At 49.1% G+C, this 27,518-nt stretch overlaps 1 protein-coding gene across 5 annotated transcripts in view; it reads right to left on the bottom strand.

Annotated features, from left to right (window-relative positions):
• CACNA1A (calcium voltage-gated channel subunit alpha1 A) overlaps window positions 1-27,518 on the bottom strand; it is a 253,586-nt gene that overhangs the window by 53,411 nt on the left and 172,657 nt on the right. For all 5 annotated transcript variants that reach the window (XM_061421929.1, XM_061421925.1, XM_061421926.1 and 2 more), the window contains 6 exons: window positions 20,422-20,885; window positions 18,599-18,737; window positions 16,893-17,022; window positions 12,150-12,209; window positions 11,262-11,368; window positions 991-1,090 (listed from right to left, as the gene is read on the bottom strand). In XM_061421929.1, coding sequence (XP_061277913.1) covers window positions 991-1,090; window positions 11,262-11,368; window positions 12,150-12,209; window positions 16,893-17,022; window positions 18,599-18,737; window positions 20,422-20,885 — 1,000 coding nt within the window. The remainder of the gene's footprint in view (window positions 1-990; window positions 1,091-11,261; window positions 11,369-12,149; window positions 12,210-16,892; window positions 17,023-18,598; window positions 18,738-20,421; window positions 20,886-27,518) is intronic.

The following is a 27,518-nucleotide window of genomic DNA, read 5'->3' as shown; positions in this document are numbered from 1 at the left end:
GCAAAGTTATTCTCTCTCTAATTCTCTCAATCCTTTTGAGTGAAGGAGAAAGTCTTCCTTAGCTGTTGCTGTGTTAATAACATTTATAATTTTCCTCTTTATGCTTAGGTGTTTGTTTTTTTTTTGGTTTGTGTGTTTTCTTTTGTTTTTGGCCCACCAAAACAGGACATGCAGGATCTTAGTTCTCCAACCAGGGACGGAACCTTGTGTCTCCTATGTTGGGAGTGTGGAGTCATCACCACTGGACTACCAGGGAAGTCCCTATACTTCTCATTTTTTAAGCAAGAAAGAACAAGCATCCATACTCAAAATCTTTGTCAGGCAACTCTTCTGGGCTAGATTTTGAGAATAGTTATCTTTTTTTTTTTTTAACAGATATTTAATTTTACCTTCTATGAACAGTGGATTCTGGTTTTTCCAACTTGAGAAACTTGACAAGCATGTCCTTTTAAAATAAATCCACTTAAGTAAAAAAAAATAAAGTGACTTAAACATTAAGATAATACAGGTGCAACATAAATTGAAACGGGGTGTTTGAATGACTAAGCTTCATATCCTTTCTTCTTTCCTTTTTAAAAATTTGAAATGACAAGTGTTTGGGAAATGCTGCTTCATGCTGTTTTGGAACAGGAGATATTGGAGCCTAGAATAGGCAGGTGAAAAGTTTAAGGTTATGTGGGACCAGAAACCTAGTTTCCTGCTTCCCAGATTCGGGTTATGCCCTGTTTTATCCACATGATGCCTTCATGGGAATTAGGAAAAGGGACCTCAACTTTGCATGAGACATTTCACCTAATGGAAAATTACCATAATATACAGATTTTGTTCCATTAACTCACTCTACTGCCATCTACTGGAAAGTTGTAGTAATAAGTAAATCCAACACAAAAAGTAGCAGCATCCCTTTCAACGCGGTGTCCTTGAGCAGTGTGCAAACTGCTCAACTGTACATGGCAACCCTGGGAGATGTCCCATATACCCCGATCTCACCTTGAGCTTTGGCAACCGCTTGATGGTTTTAAGAGGTCGTAGCACCCGGAGGACTCGGAGGGATTTAATCGTGTTGATGTCCTTTCCTTTGCTATTGCCACTGTGGAGGGATGTTAGGATGGGGAGAAGGAAGAGAGGGAGCCAAGGTCAGGCTGGGTGGTGGGTGGCCTGTAGCCGCACGTGACCCCAGCCTCCCAGGTTTAGGAATCTGGGGTAAACCTGGCATAACCTTGCCTTGCTGAAAAGCAGTCAGTTCCCCTGCTACATCTGGGCACAAGGGTTAGTGAGCAGATGGCCTTCTGAGGTTCTTGGGGTTGTTGAGGGCCCTCCACTGCTGGGCTGGGCCTGAGCAACTGCATGGGGGCGGGGGGCCCTCAGATCCAGCATGAAGGAGTTAGGTCCTACCCTAACCTGTGTGCTCTCCTCGGAGCTGGTCTTACTGAGCTTTTAGAAAATGGGATGCCCTCCCCACCCCCCCACACATTTCCAACAGGATCCATAAAGTCCTTAAAGTGGCATTTAAACAAGAACTCTCCTCCCCCACCCCTCCCCCAATATTCCCTGAACCCATGGGGCGAAAAGAACTGGAACATCAGATGCTGATGTTGAATCACTGCCTCATTCTTTCAGGGTCTCTTAGCTCATTTTTGTCAGATAGCTGTGTAAAAGTCCAGCCCAGGGTCTACTGGGCATGAGTCCTAGCACTGTAGATGCCATGACACCCTTAGCCAACCATAATTCAACCCCCCCACCCGACCCTGCAATGAGGAGGGCACTGGGTGTGGTCATCAAAGGCTTGTGATGAATGGAACTCACCACCCACCCAGCTGCCCAAGGCAGAAACCCAATAGTCATGTTCATCCTCATCGCCCTCCTACCATGGCCACCGTCCTAGGTCAGACCCCCATGATCCACCTCCCAACTTCCCCCCCACTCTAAGTCTCTCTCTTCTTCCACCTTTTCTGCACACAGTGACCAAAACAATCATGCCACTCTCCTGCTCCAAACCCCTCTGGAGCATCTCAATTCCTAGCAGTGCCATCTCTTAACTTGGCATTCAAGGCTCTTCAAAATCTAGTCCAACTTACCTTTCTCTTTGCATCCCCATTGATCATGACACACCCCAAACCCCAGCCACATGCTCTGGCTTCTGTTCCTGCCCTTCCTCCACTGCTCCATTCACAGAACTATGCAGCCTTCAAAGCCCAAGGAAAATGTCCCTTCACAATCTCTGCTGACTGCCTCTGGGTTCTGCCAAACCCCAGTGCTTATTCAGAATCGCTTTTGTTTCTGTCATTGGCTCTGGCTTTAGACAGTGTGTGTGTGTGTGTGTGTGTGTGTGTGTGTACGCCCAGTTGCTCAGTTGTGTTCAACTCTTTGTGACCCCACGGACTGTAGCCCACTAGGCTCCTCTGTCCATGGGATTTTCCAGACAAGACTACTGGAGTGGGATTGCCATTTCTTTCTCCAGGGGATCTTCCTAACCCAGGGACGGAATCTGCATCTCCCTCATTGGCAGGCAGATTCTTTCCCACTGAGCCACCTGGGAAGCCCTGGCTTTAGCCAGAAAATGCCCCCAAGGCAGAACTGTGGTTTATCCTTCTACGTGTTCATTTTCCCTTTAATCTGGGTTCTTGTCTCCGCCCCCAGCACGTGCCTGGTGTATAGTTTCAGGACACATGTGAATGCATCCAGATTGGAGTTCTTTGGGGACCAGTGAGCAAACACCTCCCTACAGTCACCTCTTGGGTCGTGAATAGAGCTGCCTCAGAGACATCCTCCATGCTGTGCCTGTCTATCCAGGTACAAAATCATTTTTAATTTTTTTTTTTTTTTAAGGGTTCCTTTCTCTCCCTTTGCAGAGAAAAAGAGAATTGGACTTTAACTTGTCAGGCACAGCCATGCTCCAGGATTCAGCAGTCTGAGCACGGTTTTTTTCTTTATCTAAACCGAAGTCATCTTTATGATCTCAAAGCTGTGTCCCCAAAGTTTGAGACACATCAGGAGAGTTGCTGAGATGCTTTTAGGCAGAACACAGACACAAGTAACAGGATCGCACAGGGAAACAGCTATGTTTTCTTCAAGTTATCTTCCAGGCTTTCTGCTTTGGTCAGAGAGGAAATCTCTGGTAAGTGTTCATATGTGTCTAATGCCTCCCTGGTGGTTGGTGGTGGTGTAGTCGCTAAGACATGTCCGACTCCTTGCAACCCCATGGACTGTAGCCAGCCAGGCTCCTCTGTCCATGGGATTTTCCAGGCAAGAATACTGCAGTGGGTTGCCATTTCCTACTCCAGGAGACCTTCCTGGCTCAGGGATCAAACCTGAGTCTCCTGCATTGGCACACGGATTCTTTATCTCTGAGCCACCAGGGATTCCCTTAATGTCTCTTTAGCACTCCCTAATCTCCCTTTTAACAAAGAACCTAGCTTGAATGCAACAACTTGCAATGCGACCGTTTCACTTCTGTTGAATTCACTTTTGCAGTTGCCATTCTATCTGAGGTCAACGATACTGGTTGTATGGGGATGACATAAGGTCTTCTAGCAAACTGCAATAGAGCTTAGACTCTATGTTGCTGGGGAAAAAGTCAAGCAAGTGGACATCTAGGTTGTATGCAGAACTGGCTAATTTTTTTTTCTTTTCTTAAAATTCATTTCTAATTGGAGGATAACTGCTTTACAATGTTGTGTTGGTTTCTGCCGTACATCAGTGTTGAATTTGGCTAAAATCTTGATGCACCAAACTGCTGACATTTGCGAACACACCTCCTGGGGCACATCTACTCATCTAAAAAGTACTCTATGGCCATTGTGGGGATGTCTCTCTCCCAGGAGGCACATCTCCCCTGGGAGACGCTGAAATAATCCTCTGTGTTGAGACACCAAGGAGACTGTTCCTGGCAGTTTGGTTCCTGAGCATGCAGGAATGGCTTGATCAAGGTATTCTCACAGAAAACAACCAGATTTTCAAATCACTTTGTTGAGACTGTTGATGTTCTTGGAGAAGGGGAGTTATTCCTCTTAAAGCACAAGCCCTCACTGTTTGGAATGTCCATGCTTCTCCCACCTGGGAAGTTAGACATTCATTCCCCTGATAACCACCCATCCGGCTTGATCTCAGATCATGGGGAGAGCGCCCTCCACGCCCAAGAACTGGGCTAAACGGTGGGTCATGGTGACAGGCAGTGGCCAAGACGCCTCCAGGCTCAGGCTCCCTGGGGAGTAGGCTGAGGGGCTCTAGTCACTGCAAGCGACAGGACGGTGGCAATGACACGAAGCTACGGAAACAGGCCCAGAGCCAACATGGCTGTGTCAGGGCACAGAGAACAGGACAGAACGAGAGAGAGAGAGAGAGAGAGAGAGAGAGAGAGAGAGGGGCACTTTACCGTGTACTGCTCCTGGTGAGGTGGCGTCGGAGGGAGAGACAGGTCGTAAGCGGCCTCAGAAGAAAGAACACAGGACACGCACATACACGCACGCACACCGGAGCGCGCCCTTGCCCGGCCGGGCACCGGGAGGGGCCGCCTCAGGCTGTGGCTCCGGATGGTGTCCATCCTTCCATCTGGAAGACCTCCGTTCCGACCCCTGCCCTTGGCAGGCTCCCGGCACTGCCAAACAGCACCGAGGAAGCCAAATTTTCAAGTCGCAGGACAGCCAGAAAGTTATCAACTACCGAAGGCAAATTTGCCACTAACGGTCACTGCCAAGAGCTGGCGAAAAAACCCTTTTCTCCAGGGTTTCTGGGACTGGAAGACTTTAGAATGTCTTTTTTTAATTTTTTTCCTCCCCAGCCACTCTGTGCTGCATGTGGGATCTTAGTTCCCCAATCAGGGACCGAACCTGCAACTCTATAGTTGCATTGGAAGCGCGGAGTCTTAACCATTGGACTGCTAAGAAGTCCTTTCAAATGTCTTGCAGGGGATGAGCTTTGGAGCTGGGGAGACCTGGGTTTGAATCCCAGCACTGCCTTTAATTTTGTGTGTGTTTGTTTTTGAACTAATTTTCTAATAGATTTCCGCTGGGATGAATGGGCGCTTGATGAGTATTGGAATAAAGCAAACAGATAAACAGGAAGTATCTGTTCACATAGCAAGAGGAAAGAATCCAGCTGCTTTGAGTCGCCCTTAATTCATCCTCATCTCTGAAACAGCCCTTGGGGATGCTGAGGTTTGATACACATTTGTGGCCCTGACTTTACCCCCTAAGTTATGAAGAAGAGAGAAGGCCGCTAGGAGTTCCAATTCGGGATGAAATTAAGGGGCGACTCTCAAGAGTCTTTTGGGAAAATGTGGGCCTGGGGAAACCTCTCTGCATCTGGCAGTGGCCCCTTGCACAACTCATCTTTGGAATCAGGGCTCAGTCTTATTACGACCCTCCAATCATGACTGGAGATCAAGGTGTGAGAAACTTGACTGCCATTATTAATAGAACAGTGCACCTGCCAAACAGATACTCTTCAGAATTTCCCACCTGCCCCCCCTCTTTTGAAATTAGTGATATTTCTAAAAATATAATGGTTTAATGCCTACAAATATTCCCACTGGATTCTTCCCCCTCCTGCTACCTTATCATGATACCTCAGTGGTTCTCAAAGCTTAATGTATCTAGGAATTAGTGCACAGACAGAATGGTATACATTCTCCTTTTTGGATTATTGAGGAAGGTTTTCTCAAATTTATTTTTTAACTTTTAAAAACATTAATCCATGGCTTGTGGGATTATAGTTCCCATGCCCCCTGCAGTGGAAGCTTGGAGTCTTAACCACTGGACCATCAGGGAAGTCCCTGGAGAAATGTTTCAACAACAGTGATTTCTGCTCAACCTTATGGATGACATAAGGTGTAATACGGGAGTCTTCTGAATGTTACTGCATCTGCTTGTGGGAGGGTGGTACCATTACACCCATTTTCCAGATGAGGCAGCTGAGACTTAGAGAGGGAAAGTGACTTATCCAGGGTCACACAGCCAGCAAGTGACAGACTGAGCTTCAAACCCAGGTTTGTGTATCTTGCACTCTAATCTTCTATTTCTTTCCATTTCATTATACACACACAAAAGAATGCCTTCAAAGGTAGGGCCTGTTTTGAGGAGGATAATAAAAAAAATGGCTTCCTCCTTCGGCTTCCTTGCAGTTGGGCTCCTGAGCATGCAGGAGTGGCTTGACCCAGGCGCTCTGCCGGCCATGCTGGCCCGCTTTGCGGGAGGAGTGGCAGCGCCAGATGGACTCTTGGCAGCGAGGGCAGGACCACGATCCCCCAGCTGCTGAGAAGTGTCAGTTGGCCACCCCGATGCATGGGCACAGAGCGTGATGTCATGTGTGGTGACTCATGAAATGGTGTGTTAATGGTGGTCTCATGGACACGGCACACTGTCAGTGGATGGAGCAGGACACACACACACACACACACACACACACACACACACACGGATATTTAGGGGAGGTGCAGGAGGGGTAGAAACCAACACGAGAGCTTCGACACATCCTTTGGAAGACCACAGGGATCATCTTCCCATATCCCAGACGGGGCCACAATCACAGCACTGCAGAATCCTTGCCTCCACCCCAACAGGCCAGAACAGCAAGATTCCTTTCCACAAAGAAGGGAATAGTCTCATGCCCTCTTCCCCTGGACTTCTAGGCCTTGCTGGAGACTCGAGGAACCCAGCCAGGCCAGGCTGTCAGGTCTCATCCTCCTGATTTGTGAAAGCGTCCACATTCAGGGCTGAGAGTTGGGCGGCAACCTTGAATCTGACAGTTGAATTCAACCTTAGTGATCCTGCCTGCGTGCTTAGTCACTCAGTCACGTCCAACTCTTTGCGAACCCACAAACTGTAGCCTGCCAGGCTCCTCTGTCCGTGGGATTCTCCAGGCAAGAATGTTGGAGTGGGTTGCCATCTCCTCCTCCAGGGCATCTTCCCAACCCAGGGATTGAACCTGTGTCTCCTGAGGCTCCTGCACTGCAAGCAGATTCTCAACCACTGGGCCATTAAGCCCTTAGTGATCTTGCTAGACTCATTTCCCGCCACAATCTCTCTGGGCTTGTTTCCTCATGTACTAAAAGGGAATAATAAGAGAAATTCTTACATGGGGCTGTAAAGATTAAGTAAATGGAGGCTGTTACTGTCATTATTATCTGGTCAAGTATCTCAAATTTATGGGGAAACTGAGGCACAGAGAGGTTCAGGGACTCGCACATCTAGAGAGAAACCAAACAGGCTTGTAGGAACCATTTTTTTTTTTTTTTTAAACAATCTGGTTTATTTCATACTTGCTGGGGACCTCAGCTTTGTCTATGAGGAAACAGGGACACAGGACAGAAAACGTGAATTAAAAGAACAGAAAGAAGGAAGCAAAGGACTCTGGGATTGGGCACTCAAGTGGAGGCTGTCAGAGCATCCCCTGCTGCTGCTGCTACTGCTAAGTCGCTTCAGTTGTGTCCAACTCCGTGTGACCCCATAGACAGCAGCCCACTAGGCTTCCCTGTCCCTGGGATCCTCCAGGCAAGAACACTGGAGTGGGTTGCCATTTCCTTCTCCAATGCATGAAAGTGAAAAGTGAAAGTGAAGTTGCTCAGTCGTGTCCGACTCTTAGTGATCCCATGGACTGCAGCCTACCAGGCTCCTCTGTCCATGAGAGTTTCCAGGCAAGAGTACTGGAGTGGGGTGCCAGTGCCTTCTCCGCAGAGCATCCCTTACTCCTGCCAACATGACATCCATCTGGTAACAAGGAAAGGCCTCGTAGGGCAAGAGACCTCAGGTAAGAGAGGCCAGGAACCTGAAGCCAAAGGGAGGACTCTGAAACTTTTCTGGGGAAAAGAATAGCAGCTTGAGGGCTCCTTCTCTGGTGGAATGGCCAGGCATGCACAAGTTGCTAGATCAAGGCACTCCACCAGCTGTGCCTGGCCTGTAGCCCTGCCCTGGAGGGGGAGTGGCAGGACCAGATGGATTCTTGGCAGTGAGGCGGGGAGGGTGTGGCAGGGGTGGGGTCTCAGAGCCTACCTATTCCATCCCTAGGACCATCACATAAAGGTGCTCCCCGGGTTGTCAGCCCTTCTAAAACCCCAAGAACATCCCTAACACTCGTCAGGATCCTACTGGCAAAACTACACACCCCAGTTCCTGCAAGACATATAAGTTCACTGAGACTCACAGGGATGACCTGAAATCCCTTTCCAGACCCTTTCCTCAAATAGGAATTTAAAAAACAATTTGAAACAGGGATTTTCAAGGGCACGGACTGGCTGGCTTTATGCCTATAGCAACTTCATAAAACCAGTTTCAAAGGTTGACTCTGCAAACATGCTGCCAGATTTCTGTGAGCTGTAGGCTCATTTTGAATGCCCTTGTATAACTTTATATTTAAAGGGAAAACTCAAAAAATTAAAAACACAAAATCAGCTCCCTGTGGCAGATTCTTTTGCAAACACAAAGAATCCTTTTGCTGATTGATTCTGGGTGGAAAAATAATTTTGTTTTTTGCAGATTAGGCTTGCTTCAAATTGAGTCTAATTGTAGCTTCAGGGAAACTAGGCCCATTATGGCAAAAGTTCTATGACTGAGAGGCTTGTTTCCCAAACTTCGAGGTCAAATGGGGGATGGAGGTGGGACAGGGCAATGGTGGAGGCCCCCTCTTTGGCAATGAAACTTGTTGGCTCCCACAGAGGTCTGGAAGGAAAGTTCCAAGGATGAACTGATGGGCAGCAGACACTACTTCTATTGTCCTACACCTAGGGGTGTAAAACAGAGGGCGAAACCCACTACCCAGGCCAGGCCACAGCGGGCAAAGTAGGGGGGCTGTGTGTGGAGATGGACGTGGCCTCTTCCTGAGCCCTGGGGGACTTGGGAGCTGCTGGCCAGATGTCATCCTGGAGGGCTGGAGGAAGTGTGGGAGGGGGTGCCTCCCTGCGCTTGCCTTCCCTGCTCCTGGAGACCACGCCAGGTTGGAACATGGTGGGGACTGGGTCTTTGATGCCAGAGTGAATGGTGGAGTGCCCGCCTTCTCCAGGCCATATGGCCCAGGTTAGACAGAAGGTCAAGGCAAGGGAGAGGATGGAAGGGAGAAAAAGAGATGGGAGGAGGAGAGGGAGAGGGAAGAAAGGATGGGGAAGGTTAGGGAGGGGGAGGGGAGGGGAAGAAGGGAGGGGGAGGGGAGGGGAAGGGGAGGGGAGGGGAGGGGAAGAAGGGAGGGGAGGGGAGGGGAAGGGGAGGGGAGGGGAAGGGGGAGGGGAGGGGAGGGGAGGGGAGGGGAGGGAAAGAAGGGAGGGGGAGGGGAGGGGGGAAGGGAGGGGAAGAAGGGGGAGGGGGGAGGGGAGGGGAAGAAGGGGGGAGGGGAGGGGAAGAAGGGAGGGGGAGGGTAGTGGAGGCAGGGGCTGGAGGGGGAAGACAGAGAGGGCAGGACAGGGAGTCAGAGAGAGGGCAGGAGAGAGAAAAGGGGCAAAGAGAAAGACAGAGAAAGACAGCAACAGGACCAAGGGAGGGAAGGGGATCCGAGAGGGGTTCACCCCCAGGCTTTTCAGAATTGAAACTTTCTCAGAAGCTAGCATGATTCCTAACTGATTCCTCCTTGTAGGAGTCGCTCAAATAACTGATGGATGGAGGGAGAAGCATATTTAATTACATTCTCATATCCACAGTGTATTGCCTTTTAAAATCTTTTTTGGGGGGAAGAAATTTGTGCTCACTTGATAAGAAACCAATTGTACCTTGAATTTTTTTTTTTTGATCATTTTTATTAATCAGCATTCTGTGAAACTTCTATGTTAAATCCTGTATTCACTTAACTATTGAGGTTCAGTGTTTCTTCCTGACTTGTAGCTGCTTTTTATATATGAAGGCCATGGATGCCCTGTTTTATTTGTGGCAATCTTTCCCCTCTAATTTGCTGTGCACTTCACTTTGATTATTATTACTATTAAATCTACAGGACATCTTAATAATAATGTAGCCAAATACTCAAATACTTAAAAAAGTGGGAGAGAGAGAAGAAGGGGGAGAGGAGGGAGGGAGGAATAAAAGAGAAAGAAAAGGAGGGTAGAGGGAGAGTGGACCGAAAGAGGAGGAGAAAGTAGATGATAAAGAGAAGGAGGCGGAAAGTCTGGCTGGAGTCAGAACTACATTCCGCCTCCTGACTTTCATGGTACATCTCTACCAGCTCAGAGGTGTTCAGAAACTCTGGAGAGTTCTAGCTCTTCTGACACAACCTGACCTCATTGTGTTCCCAGGAGTGGCCCACTTTAGCCCTTAAATTGGAAATGGGCCACCACGCTGGCCTCCTGACAAACCAAGTCCTCGCTGTGTGGTCGGGGGGCCGTTCAAGGACTCCTCCAGGTCTGCTGAGAGGGGGCCAGGAGGCAGGGGCACAGAGGAAGCCCCTGACTTCTCATTATGTGGGTGAGGTGGGTCTGAGTCCGAGACTCCTTTTTAGGAATGATCCACTGTGATTGGGCACAGACAAGGTCTGTAAAAAGAATTGTTTCTGGATTAGGAGCTGATTAGTTTTTTTGACCCCAAACATCTACGACTTAAGGAATGTACTGCTGAGTTTGCTACCAGGGCCCTAAGAGCTAATGGCTACTCAGTCCTTAGATGCCATCTTGGAATTGCCACCCAGAATGTGGGCACCATCTTGGAATGGCTACTAAGCCTTTGGGTGCCATCTTGGAATGACTGCCCAGAACTCAACTGCCACTTTGACATGGTTGCCCAGAATCTAGGCACCATCTTGGAATGGCTTCTCAGCCCCTGGGGTGCTATTTTAGAATGGCTGCCCACAACTCGGGTGCCATCTTGGAGTGGCCTGATGAGACATGACCTTTCAGAGTGTCCTAGGACTGCCAGGAGAAGTTCAAGACACATGAGGGGAGTCATCAGGTCTAGAATTACAGGGCCTGCAGGCATAGGGTGGGGGTCCAAATTCTCATGCACATTCATTTCCTAATTGTCTTTTTAGGGGCTCCCCAAAGAGACAGCGGAGCTTGTAGAGCAGAAGGAAAATGAAATGTCCTGGTGGGGCTAGTCTACAGAAAGCAGCACAGCAAGGGGTTGGTGGCATGGCTGTGTGAGGAGGTAGAAGGTGGGGGCCCTTCTCCTTCTTCCTCCATGGTGGCCATCATGCAGAAGCCAATCGAAGCTCTTCCTGGTAGCATGCGGATGCCTCCCGCCACCCCAGAGCCCCCTTTTCCCATCTCTACACCTCGAGAACATGTCCCCTGATCCAGTGGGTTGGGGGTGGAGGGACAAAGTGGTAAGTGAAGTCCTCAGGAGGAGACTTACGTGAAGGCAAAGGCCACCAGGGCCCCACTGACCACTATGAAGTCGAGAATGTTCCAGAGGTCACGGAAGTAGGCACCCTGGTGCAGGACCAGCCCCAGGTCGATCATCTGAGGAGGAAGAGACAGCGTTCTGATCCCTCATCCCCACCCTGGGGAGCAGTATATCTACCCTTTTAGGCTTGGTGGAGGGGCCCCTGGAGGAAGCATGGTAGCCAACAGGACCACCTCATCCTGAGGGGATGGGTCAGAGGCCAGGGGACCTCAGGGAGGAGTGAGAAGCCCCCGCTCAAGGCCGCTTCCCACCTTGGGAAAGGTAGTTCTGACTTGCTGGTTCTTAGGTCAAAACCTCAGGGTCCCCCCGGCTTCTCACCTCACATCAGATCCATCAGCAAACCTCATTGGTTCTACTTTCCAAACGTTCCAAGAATCTGCCCACTTTTTACCACCTTGTCTGCCACCACCGTGACTGGTTCCATCATCTCCTGCCTGGACCGGAGCAATCATCTGCTCCCAGTTCTCTTGGATCCCCTACTCCCCACCTCCCACCCTGCTCCTCTTTCCAAGTCTGACCTCCCACGGAGGCTAGAGGGTGCCTGTGAACATCCGAGTCGTCATGTCCCTCTGCTCGGACCTTTCCATGGCTCCCACCTCACTCGGGATAAAAGCCCCAGACTGTCCCGTGGCCCCCACGTTCCTGCTTGATTCGTCCCAGTCACCTCTGCTCTCATCTCCCTGCTCTGCTTTCCCCACTCTCCTCTCTCACTTTCAGCCACATCAACTTCCTCGCTGCTCCACAAACACACCAAGTATTTCCCATCTCTGGGGTGAGCCTCTTGCACCAAGGTGGGACTCTTGAGAGTGCAGAATCCTGTGGAGCCCTGGCACTCACCTTGATCACCATCTCAAAGGTAAAGACGCCTGTAAAAACGTAGTCAAAATATCGCAGCACCTGCAGGAGATAAAAGCAAGGGGGCAGAGGATCATTGGCTTGCTCCAGCAGTCCCCGTGAACCTAGCCATGGCCCACTGGGGTATGTGGCCTCTAGCAAGGTCCCCAGGGAACAGAGTCTCCACCCACATGAGAAAATGCTGCAGCCATGTACAGAGGGGCAGGTCCTGCACTGCACAAGGGCCCCTCCCAGCCTGTCTCCGTGCAGATTTGTATGTTGTGAATGAAACTGTCCAGCAGATGGCAGCAAAGTCCTAACAAAATCATTGTTAAGGATCGTTTGCTTACCAATGGGAAGGGTGCCTCTTTTCACTTGCCCAAAAGCCCTAAATGGACTAGAGGTGGCCTCAGGGAAGTTCAGGAAAGACTCTTACTTCTTTTGGCAACAAGTCTGATCCCCCAGTGTCTCTGACCTTCTGGTCTCCTGGGTGAACAACTGTTCCCACATAGAGTTTCCTAAACATGATTAGCCTCCAGGACAGACACTGGGGACCGACCTCACTGCGGCATCCATTTCCTTCCAAGTACGCAGCCATACCCTCATCAGAGTGGGTTGATTCTCCCTCTCCTCGCTAACTTACACAAGACCAAGTACTAGCGGTTTCTGGACAGGCAATGTCTTGCACTCTGGCCTCTTTCCTGGCCATGCCATAGCACATCCCTTGTGTGACCTTGGCGTGAGGATGTTGAGTGGCATGAGGATGCTGGCAAAGTGCCCAGCACGCGGTAACCCCAGCGGCTGACCTCAGATCTGGCTTGTAGTGAGGGCTGTTAATTACTGAGCAGGCCACCAGAGGGCGCCTGTGAGCCCACAAGTCAGATCACTGCCCCCTTCTCTGCTCAAGAACCCTCTATGGCTCCCACCTTACTCAGGGTGAAAGCCAAAGTCCTCTTTGACCTCCAAGGCCCTGGACAATATGTTCGGCCACCTCCCTTCCCTCACCTTGTCCCACTTTCCTCTGGCTCACTCCACTTCTACCACCCTCGATATTCTTACCTCAGGGCCTTTGTACAGGTTTGTTGGCCTGGGATACTCTTTCCCATGTTCCACCTGATATTCTCTCTCTCCTCCTTTATGGCTTGGCTCAAATATCACATTCCTGACTGCCTGTTTAAAATTCCATTTTCCTGAAGCTTGGAATCTTCCTTACCGAGTCTACCCCTTCCCCTACATCCCTCACCCCTGGCACTTATCACTTCCTGGCAAACTATTTGTCATAGTTATTAATAACGTCACTGTCCATCTCCCCCACCTGAACATCAGCCTCACGGGGGCAGGGATGTCTGCCTGTCCCTGTGCTATCTCCAGCTTATAGCTCAGGGCCAGGCATACAGCAGATACTCAAGAAATGCTTGCTGACTGAATGCACGAGGCTGGGGCTGCCCTGGATCCTGCAGGAGCTGGGCTGTGCGATCTGTGTGGTCACAGCTCACGTTCTCATCATGTGTGGTGCTTGGAGGGCCCTCCGAGACCAGAGTGGCCAGGATAGCTGACTTCCTGGGATGGGTGGCAGGTGCAAGGGCTTGGAAGGTTCTGGGAAGGCTGAGGGGGTGGTGGTGGGAGAGCATTTGAGGTGTACCAGGCAGCTGAGACAACATGCATAAAGGTCTGGTGCTCTGCGAGCTCTGGGAGTGCAGGGACGATCGTACAGCCCGTCAATCCTTGCTGTTTAGCTCAGCACCCGGCACGTGGTAGTTGCTTATTAAATAATTACTAAATAAAGCATTGAATGGAAAGAAAGGTAGGCCAGGCGGTCAGGTGAATCAAATTCTGGAGAACTTAATAAATGGAGCAGGAGGAAATCAAAAGGCCAATAAATTAGGTTCAACCATGTCTAATATATAGATCCTTTCGAGTTCTACAAATGGCAATTTTCTGTGACTCAGTGGAATCCAAAATTCTCAGTCTCATTTATCATAGGGAAATACAAATCAAAATCCTGATGAGATTCCAGACCCACCAGGTTGGCTAAATGAAAGAACCCACAGCACAAGTGTTGGCAAGACTGTGGCGCAGTGAAGGCCTTGTTGGATGTTGCTGGTGTGTGTCACTGTATCGCTCAGTAAACATTCTGGCTGCAAATTTGGGGCTGACCATATGCAAATTCTATGATCCAGAAACTCAATTTCTGGTTTTATACCCTGGAGAGAGTCAAGCCCAGGGGCCCCATGTCAGGAGTAGGGGGATATGGTGACAGCATTTTAAACTGCAGACAATCCAAATACACGTCAACCAGAAGATGGAAGAACAAATTATGCCACAGAGTGGAATATTACACAGCAATGGAAAAGAATGACTGTCACCACCCAAGAAAATAAGAACTCATCTCAAGGTTGAGTGATGGAAGAGACGCACAGAATTATTCCATCTGTTCAGTGTTAGAAGTAGGAAGAAATAAATTCTAGTGTTTAAAGATGAACGTGTAGCTGGGAAAATGAGAGGAGCTAAGAAATGCTCTTTCCAGAAGTAGGGTTTGGATACCTCTAGGGTAGGGCTTTTTACATACTGTTGACAATAGGGGTCAGATTCTTCTCTGTGGTGGGGCTGCCCTGTGTGCTGCAGAGTGATGAACAGTGTCCCTGATCCCTACCCTCTTGTGCTACTAGCAACACCCTTGATGCTCCAACTCATGACACCTGAACATGTCTGCAGACCTTGTTCCTGCTTGTGAACCCAGCTTCACAGGGAAGGATGAATCGAAGAGGTGCCTATGGTTGAGGTCTGTTTTGTTCTATTAATACTTCTTGCCTTGGGTGGTGCTTACATGGGTGTGTGCACTTTAAAATCCTTGATAAATGAATGGATTGTATGTGTTCTGTTCATTTTTCTGAGGCCTGTTCCAGACCAGCTAATGAACAGAACTTGGGGAGGGGTCCCAGGGTGTCAGTTGCCAATAAGAGGCCACCATGCACTTGAAGAGGGAGGGCTTTAAAAATTTTTTTTTGGCTGATGCCACCGGGCATGTGGGATCTTAGTTCTCCAGAGATCAAATCCATACCCCCTGCAATGGAAGTGTGGAATCTTATCCCCTGGACCACCAGGGAATCCCGGAAGAGGGAGGGCTTTGGGGAGAGATGCTTCAACTAGGAGTGATGGGGCAGGGGTGGGGGAGCCAGAACTTTGCAAATGCTCCACGGGGGCTGCTCCTAGCCCTGTCAGGGTTCTCTTCAGCCCCAGGAGCTCAGGGGTATCCCCGGAACCCCCCATGCCCATGCTCTCCTTGCCAGAGATGAAGCCTGCTCCAGTCTCCTAGAGTCGACAGGGGGTTTGCTGACCTCTCTCAGGAGGCCCCCTCCCTGAGCCTGGCTCCCTGGGTCCTGGGGGATGGGGGAAGTGGGCAGCAGGAGATAACAGAGTGCAGCCTCAGCCCTGCCCTGGTACCAGGTTCCTCTGGGGGCTTTGTTCTAATTATTTCCTTCCATCTCCCCTATCAGGTCCCTAAGGGGCTTGCCAGGCCAGTGAAGGCAGGGAAAGTGCAAAGTAAGCTGCAGACAGGCTTGATTTATGGGACTTGCCAGCCTCGCCAAGGCTCCTAACCTACTTAGCGAGGGCGGCAGGCCAGGCTCCCAGTGGAAAATGGTTCCCATGTGTTGGGGGTGATGGCGGTAGAGAAAGGAGCTGGGGAAGATGGTACAGCCATCAGTCCAGCCTCTGTCACCTCCTGGCCTGCTGGTGCCTTGGTTTCCCCTCTCAACAACACTCATTTCTGCTCGGCAGGACTCAAGCGGGGACATGCACACAGTAAGTGCTTGATAAATGGTGACAGCTGAGGGAAGTGTTGGGAGATCTAGGGTGGGCAGAATTGGAATTCTGCTGTGTGACCCCAGACAGGTCACTTAACCTCTCTGGGCCTCAGTTTCTTCATCTGTCCAACGGGGATACCCCTAGCATCTGGGGCTGCGCCTGAAACTCAGCAAGTGCTCAGTGAACAGGGGCTGTTAGCAGACCCTGGGGCCCCAAAAGGAGAGTTTTTTAGCTCTTAGCCCACTAAAATCTCAAAGTTTAGGCTGTGCCTGACTAAAAGTTCAGGTTGTGACTAAGTCAAAAGGCTTCCCTGGTGGCTCAGATGGTAAAGAACCCGCCTGCAATGCAGGAAACCTGGATTCGATCCGTGGTTCAGGAAGACCCCCTGGGGAAGGGACTGGCACCCCACTCCAGTATTCTTGCCTGGAGAATCCCATGAACCGATGAACCTGGCAGGCTACAGTCCGTGGGGTTGCAGAGAGTTGGACACCTCTGAGACTAACACTTCTACTTTTTTTGAGTCAAAACAATCCTTTCTTTCAAAACTCCAAGTCAGAATGAAAAAGTCCGTTTGGTGAGACCTGGCTGCACAGATGATACTGCCGGAGCACCCTCCGCCTTCGGACTCCCCTACACCCCACATAGAGCTTGTGCCCTTCCACAGCCTATGGCCTCACCCTCCTCACCAGAGATTCCAGCAATTCTCAGCCCCAGCCACTCTTGGGCCATCTCTTCCCCACCAGGCACACAGAACCACTGTCTCAAGGAACATCCTTCATCAAGCCCAGAATCAGAGCCTCCCCTCCCCACCAGTGGCTATGGGGGCTGTGGCCAGGGGTGACCCTAACATTCCTTCGACCCCAGCTATCAGCTTTTCACGAGGCAGGAGAAAGGGACAGAGGAGCTGGGCTGGGAAGGAGCCTGCTGGGGGAGACTCACATTGTTTCGTGGTGCGTTGGGCTGAACAGGATCCTCGGCCGCCAGGGCGATGCTGCTCATGGCGATGACCATGAGAATGCACATCTCAAAGTAGCGCAGGTTCAGGATGTAATGGCACAGGCGGCGAAGGCTGTTGAGGACAGGGAGACGCGCAGACAACAGCTCTTGAGCCCTTTTGTTCTGTCATCTCCTTATATCACTTACCACTATCTGGGATCTCTAACTCCCACGGTCCCACACCCAACAGAGTATCAAGCTCCTACCCCTGGGGGCCCTCTTAGGGCAGGGGAGCCCTCCGCAGGGGAAGGTAATTCCCACCTCTGTTTATAAGTTCCTATCACTTCCAAACCACCCTCCTGGAACATCTTAACTCACAGACTGAGTTGAATACTGTCCTTGAATCTGTAGGAGATGAAAAACCTTTCTATGCATAAAATGTCATATAGTCAAACCAAACTGGGAAATTCTGGGTTAAGTAGATTTCTTTTTTTTTTTTTAATTAGTTGAGTGACCTTAGGCAAGTTATCGTACCTCAGTGTCCTCATCAGTGAAACGACCATAATAATCACATCTAATAAGAATGTGAGGATCAAAAGAGTTAATATATGCCTGGTACATGGTAGGGGCTCCAAAAGTTACTTAAATTATGAATTGCAGGCCTTATCAGTACCTTTAATACACTAATGACACAATAATGAGATAATTAACTTAAGTGGATTAATAATGATAAAAATATCATGAGATTGTATGAATGGCTGCAGGGCTGGGTGGCTAAGAATAGCAACGTTGGAGTCAGTCTCTCTGGGCTCTCCCACTTGCTTGCTGTTTGACTTTAGGCAGGTGATTTTGCCTCTCTGGACCTCAGTTTCTTCATCTGTCAAATGGGGATAAGCAGAGTACCAACTTCTACAGGGTTATTATGAGAAATTTTTTTTTTTTTTTGTAAGGCATTCAGAACCATGTCTGGTGCTGAGTGCCATATAAGAATTTCTTTATTAAAATCGAGAATGGCAACCAAATAAAAAAGTAAACACACAGGCTGAGTCTCCGAGAGGCAGGTTAGAGAAAGCCGTTTCCCCTGCAGCTATTTGACGTGATTCTTCTTGGTGTCAAGAAGCATTTTGAGGGATCAGAGTTTCAAGAAACACTCTTTGGAAAAATGCAATTCCAAAACAACCTTTGAGCCAGCAAGACATAGGTGTGATAAATTTCTCCCCTAAATAATCTGGCCTCCTCAAGGCCCTCCCAAGACAAAGGGCCATGGAACTCAAAAACCATCTACCCAGAATCCAAACCCTCATGGAGCATAAGTTAGGAGCAGAGCTCAGGAACCAGGGCTGTCATGTACAGTTGTAAACGTTGTGCACTGTACAAAGCAGCTATTTCTACAGGACACCTCTCACAGCACAGACGGTGTAGATTTGGGTATTTATGATCATGATTTTCTAGCTGATGGCAGGAGGGGGTCTTTTCCAACAAACCAGTTGGAATCAGTTTTTTGAAATAAGTACTTTATGATAAGTTTCTATCTTATACAACTTAAGAAAGGGACATCATTCTTTAATTGCTCAAAAGTTCTCTATGGACTAATGGTCTTAGAGGTGACTCTCCCCCATTACGCTTTGTCTGGGTCTGCCCTCTGGCCTGACTTTCACTGCCCCAGTGGGAGCCCTGGGCCCCCTGCCCTGGCCATGGGCCATACTCACGGGTTGGTCGTAGAGAGGATAAACATGGAGCTGTAGGGGGGCATGGGCTTGGGGCCGTCTTCCCCGGGGTCGTCTTCCTCCTCCTCTTTCTTCTCTTCCTCCTTTTTTGGCAGTGGGTCTGGGTTGGCGTTTTTGTTCACTGTTGGGATAAGAAGCAACACAGGGCTCCCTCCGTGGTTTCCCACCTCTGATCTCCTGCCTCATTCCCAAAGTGGCAATAAGCAGCTGACGCAAAGCGCCTACTATGTGCCAGGCACCCTATTATGCCATTGAACCTTCACTTGACCCTGTGAGGTTGGTACTTTATGATCCCCACTTTACAGATGAGGAAACTGAGGCACAGAGAGGTGCAGAGACTTGCCTAAGGCCACACAGCTGGGAAGTGGCAAAGCTATAATTTGAACCTGGGCAGCCCAGCGCCAGAGGGCTTGCTCTTAATCATTCTACAGCCTTGAGTCTGCTGTGACCTTTACCGGATATTAATACAGACCTGTCCTCAGGCCCTGATGACCTTCATACTGTCACTTGGAGGCAGGCAGGGTGAGTCCCCAAAGCCCCACTTTGCAGATGGGAATACTGAGTTCCTCCCGTAGTCAAAATGTAGGATTCCCCCCATTAACACCCTTCTCCTGACTGAGGTGAGGCACCACCCTCCTGAGCACTGATCCCATAGCCTAGTTGCATTATGGGTTTATGGATAGGCTGAGCCTTACTGAGCCTCAGTTTTTTCATCTGTGAAATGGGCACAGTGACAAGATTTACCTTGTACGACTGTGGCAAGGATTTACAGGGTAAACTTATGGACAGCTCTTGCACAGAACTGGGCTACTGCTATCATCTTAAAAATAATAAACCCAGGGGATAATTTCCAAATTTCCAGTTTGGATAATTTCCAAATTTCTTGGATCATGGTGTTACATGTGGGAGGTTTTGGGAAGAGGCAAAAACAGCCAATTCCTCAAGGTGCTAGGCCTGCACTGTCCACCATTTGAAACACGGCTAGTCCAAACTGAGGTATGCAGTGTGAAACATGCTAGATTTTCAAGACTGAGTAGGAGAAAAAGAATGTAACTATATGTAATAATAATGTAAAATACATTATTGACACATGGAAATGTTAATACTTTGGATATAAATCAATAGCATTTGGGGTTAAATATAATTTATTATTAAAGTTCAGTTCATTTGTTTCTTTTTATTTTTTAAAATTTTTGGTCACACCCTGTGGCATGTGGGACCTCAGTTCCCTGACCAGGGATTGAACCCCTGCCTCCTGTGTTGGAAAGCAGAATCTTAACTACTGGACTGGCAGGGAAGTCCCTCTTTTTTATGTTTTAAATCACTTATGTCTTTCTTCCTTCTTCCTCCTCTGCTTCCTCTTTTCCTCCCTTCTCTTTTTAACATGGCTACTAGAACATTTAAAATTACAGAGGTGAAAAAAAAAATTACACAGGTGGCCTGCATCACATTTCTTTTGGATGGCGCTGGCCTAGAGAATTATCTCACTCCCCCCAAACTTCCATCAGAGGAATCTGCTGACCCCTCAGATATGGGGGCTTCCTGGCTCCCCTGTGGGAATTTGGGAGGCAGGAAAATTTGCTAACCTGTTGTGTACTTGCCAGGCATCATATCCATACTATCTCATTTAATTCTCCTAGCAGCCCCTGTGGGGGCAGGAACTATGTCTCTACCCATTTTCCAGAGGAAGCAATTGAGGCCAGAGAGGTGGAGTCACTGTCCGGAGTCCCTTAGCTGCGCCTCTGGGGAGGAAGCCCAGGAGGCCGGCTCCCCTGCCCAGGGATGTATGAGACTGGGGTTCGTACCTTGGATGATGGTGTGATTGAGTGGGGGTGGGCAGGCTGGGGGGATGTCCACCGTGGTGTGGTCAGGTTTCCTGGCAGTCTTAGCTGAGTTGGCCTGGGTGCTGCTGGGGTTGGTGACGATAAGGCTGTTCTCAGGGGTCTTGGGGGGGCCGGGGTTGGACGGGTTCCCCGGGTTGTTGGCTGTCCGGCGACTGACGGCGTTCTGAGGGTTGGTGGCCGTGGTGGTGGGGGCCGGCGTGGGGCCAGGGTCCATGCTGTTCCCCATCTTGGCTGGGCTCTGGGGCAGGCCGGCGTGGCTGAGGCTGTCGTGGGGACTGGCTGACTCCGCAGTGGCCAGTTTGTTGTTCTTCATGTTGTCGATATCCTCGGCCAGCGGGGGGTCTTGGCGGCCCAGGTCCTGCTGGATTGGCCGTGTGGTCGACAGGTTGGGGCCTGACACGGGGACCCCGGAGCCCTGGTTCTCTCTGCAGCAGGCAGGCCAACAAAAAAGAACCCGTGAGTGAGTTAGAACATAGAGGGGACATGTCTGGATCCTGCCTAAGATTCCATTGGCCATCGAGGGGCTGTGTTCTGAAATTCTCCTGTGCCTGGTCCATTCTTGTTAGGGATCAAGATGCCATGGGGGGGACTTCCCTGGTGGTCCAGTGGTTAAGGGTCTGTGCTTCCAAAAAAGACCTCATGGGGATGTAAGTGCCCACCCTTGCAGGTTTCAGTGTGGTGTTTCTCCTGCCAGAAGGGCTGCTTCCTAGGAGACGAGGTTACTCCTTCATGGAGAAATCAGAGTGGAAAAGAACTTTCTGCCAGAGCCTCCATCTCTCCAATCCAAACCTTCCTGCTCCTGTCTCTGTGTCTCCCATTAGCTCCTTGGCAGGATAAGGACATACACTGCTTCCAGGGGTGGCTAAAGCAGAGCCATAAATACCACCTCTTTAGTGGTGGAAATGGTGCCTTTTTTTTTTTTGGCCCCATCACGTGGCATGTGGGATCTTAGTTCTCTGACCAGGGATCAAACCCTCAACCCTTACAGTGGAAGTGCTGTCTTAACCACTGGACCAGCAGGCAAGTCCCTCCCTCTGACTCTTCTGAAAGGCAACCCCTAATTCTGTACCCCATGCCCTTCATGTCTCCTCCTAAGAGCTCACACTCACGGAGTACTTGCTGTGTGCCAGACATGACATACGTCAGCTCATTTTCAAAAAAAAACAGGGAGCGGGTAGTACCGTTATCCCCATTTTAAGATGAGGAAACCAAGGCCCAGAGACAGGAAGGGCCCTGCTTAGTTAGTTAGGTAGTTATATAGTTAGTTAGTTAGTTATGTAGTTAGGCTACCTAGTTGGTAGCAGACAGAGCTTGGACCCAGACCACATGGCTCCAGCACCCACGCTAACCCCCACCTGACCCTGCAGCTCTCTTACTAAGCTGTTTGAGATCTCCCAGGGGGTCAGCCCACAGTCGGTGGATGCAGGGAAGTCTTTGACACTTTCTGTAACCACCAATAGAGTGGGCCAGCCTCTCTTCTATTTCAACTCACTAACTTCTGGAGCAATCTTATGAGGTCCAAATGGCTACTGTGTCCATTACAGAGATGAGGAAACTGAGGCCCAAAGAAGCTGAGTCAGGTATACTAGAAAATGGTTTTGTCAGGCTATCTCCATCACACACTCACTCAAGAGACCAGAAACGAGCAAAAGACAGCCCTCAGATTGCATCCATTCATGGAACACCTGGGAGATTAGATGCAATCACAGGAACCAAGGCCCCTGGACAGCATGGGTTTGGTTCTCAAGGCCCAATCTGGAACCCTGAATCTATCTAACACTTAAAAATTTTTAAAAAGTCGGCCTCTGTAAATCAACTATACTTCAATAAAAAATAAAGCAATTATCCTCCGTTTAAAAATTCATAAAAAAATGCTGACCTCCCCTGGAGGTCCTTCCACTGGCTAAACCACCAGTACCATCTTCCTTGTTTTAATTTTAGATTTTAACTTGCAAAAGTCCATGGTGTTTTTAACCAAGCAGAAGAAAGACGAGGTAATTTACTTTTGGGTTTGTGTCTCTGAGGCCTCAGAGAAGGCAATGACACCTCACTCCAGTACTCTTGCCTGGAAAATCCCAGAGATGGGGAGCCTGGTGGGCTGCAGTCCATGAGGTCGCTAAGAGTCGAACATGACTGAGCGACTTTCACTTTTCACTTTCATGCACTGGAGAAGGAAACGGCAACCCACTCCAGTGTTCTTGCCTGGAGAATCCGAGAGACGGGGGAGCCTGGTGGGCTGCCGTCTACGGGGTCATACAGAGTCAGACACGACTGAAGCGACTTAGCAGCAGCAGCTCTGAGGCCTCACAGGGAGAAGGACAGGCCCAGGCCAATTCGTCACTTGCAGGTGCTAGGCTGACACTTCAGAAGACTGATTTGGCTTTGAGTTTCACCAAGGCCATTTTACTAGCTGTGCGACCCTCTGTAGCTTGAGTAACCTCTCTGAGCCTCAGCTTCCTCATCTTTTTTTATGCTTTGTCTGTGCTGGGCCTTTGTTGCTGTGGGCGGGCTTTCTCTGGCTGCAGCGAGTGGAGGCTACTCTAGTTGTGGTGTGCAGGCTTCTCATCACAGTGGTGGCTTCTCTCGTTGCGGAGCACAGGCATGGAGCGTTCGGGCTCAGTAGTCGTGGCACAAGGGCTTAGTGGCTCCGCGGCATGTGGGATTTTCCAGGACCACGGATCGAGCCCGTGTCCCCTGCATTGGCAGGCGGATTCTTAACCACTGGGCCACCAGGGAAGTTCCCCGTACCCATCTTTTGGACAAAGGGTCTTTGCAGATGTAATGAAGGATCTTGAGATCATCTGGGATGAGGGTGAACCCTAAATCTAATGGCAAGCGTCCTTAGAAGACAAGGGGAGAAACACACACAGAGGAGAGGGCAGTGTGAAGATGAAGTCAGACTGGAGTGATCCTTCTATCGGCCAAGGGATCGCAAACACCAAGGATTGCCAGCAGCCCTGGGAAACTGACACTGATCCCTGGACACTGAGCATCAGCTCTTATGGTGTGGATTAAGTGAAATAAATCTTAAACCAATATTTCCTCAACCTCTTCCACAGCCCACAAAGAGGTTGCTAATGCTAATCCCCTCCCGGTACCTTTTTAGAAGTTGGACATCAGTCAAAAAGCTGGTTGGGGATATTTTCTCATTTTATATATTGTTTTAAGCAGAGCTCTACCCAAAAGCGGGCTCAGTGAAGTTATCATTTCAAAGAGAATCTGAATCCTTTGGTCACCACCCAGAGAGACTGTACTAAATAACACAGCAGCTGAGACCACAGCGTGCCTTTTGTTAAAGGGACAGCCTCACGCACGGACCGAGAGCCCCTTGTTCAGATGGAAGGGGATCTGAGGGTCTTTTGTTTTGTCTTGTTTTTGTTTCTTCTGTTGGCTCTGCTTGCCATGGAGTTTTAACAAGCTCAGCCTGCAGAGGCCTATATCAGTCTCCAGGATGTTTTATTTCGAAGTGTCTCCAAGGAGAACTCAAAAGGGGCAGAAACTTTGAAGTCAGGCCCCTTCCCCCTTCCCTCTTGGGGATCTGCCATCATCTGCTTGCAATAGGCAACTGATTGCATAACGCCCGCATCCCGTTGCCAGCTGATCACTTCAGCATCTGGTTGCTAAGGATTACGGACAGCTTGCCCAGGGCATGCTCCAGTCCCTAGGTCCAGAGGATGGGTGGGCCTGCTTCCTTGTGGTCCACCGTCCTTAGGAGTGCACCTATTAACTCATTGAGTCCCCACGACAGCCACTATCTGAGATGCTGCCATTAGGATTAGGCTCATTTTACAGATGAGGAAGATGAAGCCCAGAGAGGTAAAGGCATGGTGTCACCCCGCTGGGAAAAGGCTGAGCTGGACTCTGGTCCTACAGCTCTTAAGCTACAGCACCATTCAGTGAAGACCATGGGGGCAATGGATGACTTGGGGTGCATGGGACAGAGGTGCTGAGGAGACTGGCCAAAGCAAATTGAGGATACTATAAGAATCAGTATTAAAAGACGGAGCCCCTCCTTTCACCCCATCCCATGAAGGATCAACTGTGAGGCTCAGAAGTCCAGTCTCTCTCTTCTTGCTCCTTTTGGGAAGTAGGTTGTCATGGTGATGGGAGCAGGTGGAACTAGTGTGCCAATAGCTGAGATATTAATTCTCGGGTGGTACAGGTCTTGGCAAAACGTCCTCTGGCTCAGCCAAATCAAGCAGGAGGCACTGCCTGGTTATCAGGGAGTGGTGGATGCCCTGCAATCCACAGATTTTTGCAGCGATTCAGAGAAAGCTCCGTTTTCATTTTGGTGGGCCTGGGGTGACACTGGGCTCAGCTGCCTGGTATGAGGAATCAGGGGCCAGCAACTGTTTAATAATACAAAACAGAATGTGCTCCACTCACTTTCCACTGGGGGAAGCCAGTTAAAGTTTCAGAGGAGGGGGACAGTTAAAGCTGAAGAGGAAGAGATGAAAGTAGAAATGTGGGAGCGGGGGGAAGGCTGGGACTACAGGAAAGCAATTACACTAATTGTCAATGTTCTAGAGAATCAAAAACACAGAGCATGTCTGGGGAAAAACCTAAGGAATGACAAGAGCAGAAATGCATGAGGCAGGACTGTTGGGGTCACTGGCTTTATCATAATATAGAACTGAAATGTCTTTTTAGTATGCTATGTCCTTGAATAAGATTTTATCTTCACCATTCTTATTTTTTTTGGTCGTGCCATGCAGCATGTGGGATAATATTAGCTAAGATCGTTGAGACCTTATTCTCTACCATGCATTGTTCCAAATGCTATATGTGGATTTTTTTTTGGCTGCACTGCATGGCATGTGGAGTCTGAGTTCCCCTGATCAGGGATGGAACCCGTGTCCCCTGTAGTGGAAGTGTGGAGTCTAAACCACTGGACCACCAGGGAAATCCCTCTTTTTTTTTTTTTCCCAAGCAGACGAATGGCTTTTCTTTTTTTTTTTCTCTTTAAAAGTGTCTGAATCTTTATGAAGTTTTATTTCCAGTGATCATTAGAACCTTTTTTATCAGCCAAATGAATAACGCCTCTCCTGGCCAGGGCATTTGACACATCTATTAATAAAGGAGTGAGCAGAGCCCTCCTGGTGTGGATTTGGGGGTGGAGGTGGGGAAGTACTTGGAGAGAAGGGGGAGCATGGGCCACCTGTGGGATTCAGGAAAGCTGGGTTATCACACTTCTACTATCGGCTGGCTCTCCGCTTCAGGAACACCTTTCCCTCTCTGGGCCTGTTTCCCCATCTGTAAAAAGAGGCAGTTTAAGTGAACAATCTAAAGGCTATGGATTTAAAGTTGGTTTTTATGTCAATTGATACAAGCGTCTTAATAGTAATGACGATGTAACAATAGAAAGAGCTAAAACTTATTGAATGCTTATTACTAGTGCTACTACTAAAAACAGTTAACATTTGAGTATCGAATAATCATATTCATACTAATAAGAGCTAATATTTCCTGAACCCTGATTATAAGCCAGGCACTATTTAAAGCATTTTACAAGTATTAACTCATTTGAACTTTATATCTATGCTAGGAGGTAGGTACCATTTTTAAAATATAATTCGTTTACTCCACAAGGCATGTGGAACCTCAGTTCCCTGACCAGAGAACGAACTCTCACCCCATGCAGTGGAAGCACAGAGTCTTAACCACTGGACCAGCAGGGAAGTCCTGGTAGGTACCGTTCTTATCCCCATTTTACAGATGAGGAAATGGAGGCCCAGAGAGGGGAAGTAACACGCTGAAAGTCACACAGCTAGCAAGCAATGGGGCAGCAGTGTGACCTCTTGGCTCCAGGACCCTTGCCCTTCACCACCAGGCTGTGTTCCCTTTCTATCCTTGTCATTCTGCCTCCTTCAATGATAGGAGGAGGTATAAATATGAGGATGATAACAACAGGAATATTAGTTATATTAACAGCACCAGTGACCCATTGGTTCTTAATTATGGTGTGTGTCTGCTCAGTTGTGCCTGACTCTTTGTGACCTCATGGACTGTAGCCCGCCAGGCTCCTCCGTCCATGGAATTTTCCGGGCAAGAATACTGGCCAGGGTGCCACTTTCTTCTCCAGGTCTTAGTCATGGAGTCCTATGCTAGACTTTATTCCACCTAGATCCCCCTCCAGTGGCCTCCCCTTTCCCGGGAAGGACTCAAGATTCTACTGACCTATTATCGTCCCTTCAATTTCTTCCACTCTTTCCTTTCCTTCCAAACTACAAACTCGCCTCCTTCTGTTCTATCTTGGGGATTTTGCATATGTTGTTCTTAGCCTAGAACACTATTCCCTTTTGGGGAACAATGGTTTTTCAGAGGGCTGTTGTGGAGCTATGTGGAGAACTAATGCCATAATAACTAGGGGGCACTGTGAGCATTTAGGAAATGGGAGGCAGGTGTATAAACATCCTACCATGTGCAAGGCAGTCTCACTGGGGAAGAATTATTCTTTTTCCTTCACGACTTTCTAACGTCCCTCACACAGGTGAAAGATCTGCTTGTAATGATCGGAACCTTTAAGTTTTCTTTATTCACTTGTTTATTTGGCTGCCAGACCTTAGTTGAGGCACGTGGGATCTTTAGTTGTGGAATGTGAACTCTTAGTCTTAGTCGCAGCAAGTGGGATCGAGTTCCCCAACAAGGGAGCAAACCCAGGCCCCCTGCACTGGGAGCACAGAGTCTTAGCCACTGGACCCTGGACCACCAGGAGGTCCCTGAGCCTTGAGTTTTAACCTAACTCTGTTTTACAGATCAGCATAAAGTATTTTTTTTGGTCACACCGTGTGGCATGGGGGAATCTTAGTTCCCTGACCAGGGCTGGAACCTCTTCCCCCTGCAGTGAAAACTCAGGTTCTCAATCACTGAACTACCAGGGAAGTCCTGCTGCATGTTTTAAATACTCATTGCATCTTCCTGGAATGCAAGTATTAGACAAACTGAAGGAAGAGTAGACTAAGTCACGTGGAACTTCACCATTTTGGAACATCTCAACACTGATGGTAACTCCCTCATGTCATTTGAATTGTTGGCACCCTGAGGCAGCTAGCATTTGC

This window comes from Bos javanicus, chromosome 7, assembly GCF_032452875.1.
Source record: "Bos javanicus breed banteng chromosome 7, ARS-OSU_banteng_1.0, whole genome shotgun sequence".
Classification (NCBI taxonomy): domain Eukaryota; kingdom Metazoa; phylum Chordata; class Mammalia; order Artiodactyla; family Bovidae; genus Bos; species Bos javanicus.
Note: the sequence above shows the minus strand (reverse complement) of the source record. Positions and strands in the feature narration are given on the sequence as shown.